General features: G+C 38.4%; 1 protein-coding gene across 1 annotated transcript in view; it reads right to left on the bottom strand.

Annotated features, from left to right (window-relative positions):
- Nucleotides 1–152: 152 nt before the first annotated feature.
- LOC111429870 (DExH-box ATP-dependent RNA helicase DExH3) overlaps nucleotides 153–3,725 on the bottom strand; it is an 8,775-nt gene continuing 5,202 nt past the window's right edge. The window contains exons 12-19 of the mRNA XM_023065933.1: nucleotides 3,329–3,532; nucleotides 3,107–3,176; nucleotides 2,835–2,983; nucleotides 2,135–2,443; nucleotides 1,807–1,866; nucleotides 1,525–1,677; nucleotides 1,314–1,424; nucleotides 153–1,205 (exon numbers count right to left, since the gene is read on the bottom strand). Coding sequence (XP_022921701.1) covers nucleotides 723–1,205; nucleotides 1,314–1,424; nucleotides 1,525–1,677; nucleotides 1,807–1,866; nucleotides 2,135–2,443; nucleotides 2,835–2,983; nucleotides 3,107–3,176; nucleotides 3,329–3,532 — 1,539 coding nt within the window. The 3' untranslated portion in view covers nucleotides 153–722. The remainder of the gene's footprint in view (nucleotides 1,206–1,313; nucleotides 1,425–1,524; nucleotides 1,678–1,806; nucleotides 1,867–2,134; nucleotides 2,444–2,834; nucleotides 2,984–3,106; nucleotides 3,177–3,328; nucleotides 3,533–3,725) is intronic.

The following is a 3,725-nucleotide window of genomic DNA, read 5'->3' as shown; positions in this document are numbered from 1 at the left end:
AAAAAAAAAAAAAAAAAAAAAAAAAAAAAAAAAAAAAAAAAAAAAAAAAGCTGAAACAGAATAAGAGACCTCTTTCCCAGCTGGAAAGAAAGATCGCAAAAAATAAATAAAAATAAATGTTTTTCCTCTCTTTTTTTGGGTTTAATCATTGGCAGTAACCGACCAGCTTTGACCATAAATTTTTGAATGACTGAATATTCAAATTCAATTTGATAACAAATATATATAATTTGGGACTAAAATGAAATTTAAATTTTCTAAAAATGAATAAAACCCTTTGTATAACATTAAAGGATTAATGTTGGAGAATATGTTAGGCCACCAGGAAAATATATGGTGGACAAGCGGATTATATGGCCAGGCGCCCAGATCTGCCGCAGCTTTTGAGGGCGTTGGCTGTCCCCTTGGCCTGTGTAGAAACTCAAGAATTTGGCTTCTGCTGAGCTCTTAAGCAGAAGTAATCGATGTGGGCATCACATACAACAGCAGTTTCTCAAGCAGCGATTGACCATCATCTACATAATTACTGTCTGGTAAATGGATGGTTCAAGGTCACCTCATTTCCATGCCAAGGTTTAGTAGTAGTAGCGATTGAACTTAGATTGGACTGTTTGCCTAGCCAAGCTAGAAAGTTGATCTCCTCAGTCTTGAATGTCGAAGCTTCAAACATGAGCGAGTTGAACAGCCATTCACGATTGTCGGGTTTTTGTACTCCTGTCCAATTAACTCCATTTGGCGCTACGAGATGTTCTATCGTTTTTCCTTTTGCTCCTTTTGAGAAGTAAGGAAGCATGATCGATAGCTTGGGAAGACGACTGTGTCTCGCCTTGTAGCCATAGTAGAGCCTCAGCAGCTGCATCTTTTTCTGCGAGTTTCTTGCTGCCACATGGTTGGCCAACGAAGTTCAATCCGTTGAAGATAACAGTGGATCGGAATTGGTTGTTTTTTAGTGGCTTGGTTTTGTAAGTTGGTGCATCATGTCCAGCTCGCACGAGTAGGGTCTGAAGCTGACTCTTGGAATTATCACCTCCAGCTCCATCGCCATTTTTCTGTCGAGGTGGACCGTCGTTCATCGCTTTTTTTGATGGTACAGGCACATGACGACCAAAGACAAACCTACCCTCACAGCGATCCTCTGATACCAACAACCTTATTGCTGATAGTAGTTCATCGTGTGGCTGCATATCTAACTTTGGATTCAAAAGCTGCAGAAAGAAAACACAAATTGATAAGAGGACAACAGCATCCATCCACGACTTGGATTAAGAGATGTGGCGGAGTAAAGGGAAAATTGGAACAAAAAAATAATTTACCTTTTGATGAACAAGCTCATCAAGCTCCGTTTTAAGACTCAAATAAGTCTCGGCCAATGCAGGTTTCATGAAAAACTCCAAATAACCATCCAGCATTTTGAGGTGACCATCCTAAAAAATTTTAAAAATTGGTTATGCATAGGTTTCAGTTTTGAAAAGAAATGGTGAAAGAGTAATATGCTGAAGCAAAGTTCAGAATAGAAACACGTACAAGTCCTCCTCTCGAAACGTGTCCTCCAAATAAAAGAAGGATAGAGTCAGAAACCCCGGTAGAATCCCGAAGAAAGACTGAGTTGACTTTCACCTTTTCATTAAACACCAGCCATGGGTAGGGGATTTTTGAATAGCCAGCATTAACTGAGTTCTGTTCAATTAGAGAAAAAATAAAAAAAATAAAATAAGAAGCAAGTGAATTGTTTTTCTTAATGCTGAACACCCTCCATTCAATAATATGGTAAAATGAATTGGAAGGAGATTAATGAGAAAATCTTACCAAGTATAGCATAACCTGTCCATCTTCCATTGTCTTCAAAGCTACTGATTTCTCTTTGTTCTGTTCAAAATTATTCTAATCAGTGCCTACCTAACTTAGATTCTTAAAGCTTAAGAAGTTCAGTCTGTTGCATAAGATTCTGAACAAGGATAACTATAATTATAATTATATAGGTTTTTTTGTAAAAAAGAAAAAAACATCAAATGAATTAAAGCTATAAATCAGGCAATTTCATGGAATTGATATAATCATCTATTTTGCCCATTGGAACTTCAACTAAGCATGGGGGGATCAAAATGAAAAAAAAAAAAAAAAAAACATAGCTTACCACAACAGAGCAAATTCCGGGAAACAAACCAGCACAGATGACTGCACGGATTAAGTGCCCATCGGGCTTCGAGTTGTTGAATTTTTCTGCATCAGAATCAACTAGACCAGTGTCCTTTAGCAAAAAGAAGAACTGCTTCCTCAGAGAGTCGATGGCTCTGAGAGTTTGCATGGAGAGAAAGTTTCTCCAACAGTACTCATAACCGGATTGCTGTCTTTCGGCATCTCTCCAACCCTCATAAGCTCGAACTAAGGCAAGATGATCACTGCAATCACGTGCAGCAAACTGTGCTTTTGCTGACTCGGCTAACTGAATCAGGAGAAAGGGATCCCAATTAAAACCAATTCTTCTATTTTATAATGGTTGATATAAACATTTTAATTATGTTTTAACAGATGGTTGTAACAAATTAGGTTTGTAACAGCCACTCCAGAAAAAACAGCTTCTCATGAAGTAAACAATAAATGCTTTTTTGTCCCCTAGGGGCAGCCCCATTGGCAAGGGCTTGGGTCCCTTGGTTATATCGGCGGTCACAAATTTGAATCTTCGGCTGAGCTTAATACCCAAAAATAGAAGATTTCTCCCTACACCCGAGCCTCGGGTGCATGCAGGAACCCGTGTATAGGGGGTGCAAAGCTCTAACTCCCGGTTATCAAAATAAATAAATAAATGGTTTAGAATTATGTGTTAGAAAACTTACATCCTTTTTATCGTATGGCATAAGGAAAGGATCTCTAACACTAAGACCAGCAACAATAGTCATAATGGGATCAAGACAGTTGAAAATAGCTCCTAATATAAGCATTTTTCCCAGTTTAGGCTCAACTGGAAGAACTGACAAGTGTTGCCCTGCAGGATGAGAAAACAGAGTTCAAGACTTGTACCTTTTCAAGATGTAAGAACAAATAACAGTAGAAATATTTCGAATTATGTTTACAACACAAGGGAAGAGAGAGAGGACAGAATCCACACCAAGAACTGTCAGATTTTCTTTCTCATCTAGAGCTCCAATTGTCTTCAAATAGTCTATGGCATTTTGAACCTTCAAGGGGCAAAACAACACATAGGCAAGGTGGAATACAAACAATAGTCAGCGGAAGCATAAATTCCGAGAAGTTGGACAGAAAACGCCCATCAAAATTTTCTTCCATATCACAACTATAATACTGAGAAGCTCATTAAAGTTGGACTTACTGATAAAGGCTCTGGCGGCTGCAATGCATTTGATAGGAACTCTGATATACTTCCAAGTTGCAGACTCTTGATTTGCAAACACAAAGACTGTAACGGGGTCCTTAAAAGCTCTGGCAGTTGATAATCAGCAAAAGCATCATACACGCATCTGGGATAGAGATGGTAACATTCACCAGGTTGAACACGACCAGCCCTACCTCTTCTCTGGTTGGTGGGGAAGGGGTCAATCAAGTCAGTGATTGATGCAAATGTGATTAAATTATCCACAAACCAAAGCACAACACTAAATTCAGTACAACGGGAATCCATTTCTTTTATTTCCGAAGCAACCTAGAAAGGTAAGAAAGGTAGGGATTGACTGAATTCCTCTTTTTTCTTTTTTTTTTTTTTTTTTTTT

This window comes from Cucurbita moschata, unplaced genomic scaffold (genome assembly GCF_002738365.1).
Source record: "Cucurbita moschata cultivar Rifu unplaced genomic scaffold, Cmos_1.0 Cmo_Scf00032, whole genome shotgun sequence".
Taxonomy (NCBI): Eukaryota; Viridiplantae; Streptophyta; class Magnoliopsida; order Cucurbitales; family Cucurbitaceae; genus Cucurbita; species Cucurbita moschata.
This window is presented reverse-complemented; position numbering and strand designations above follow the sequence as displayed.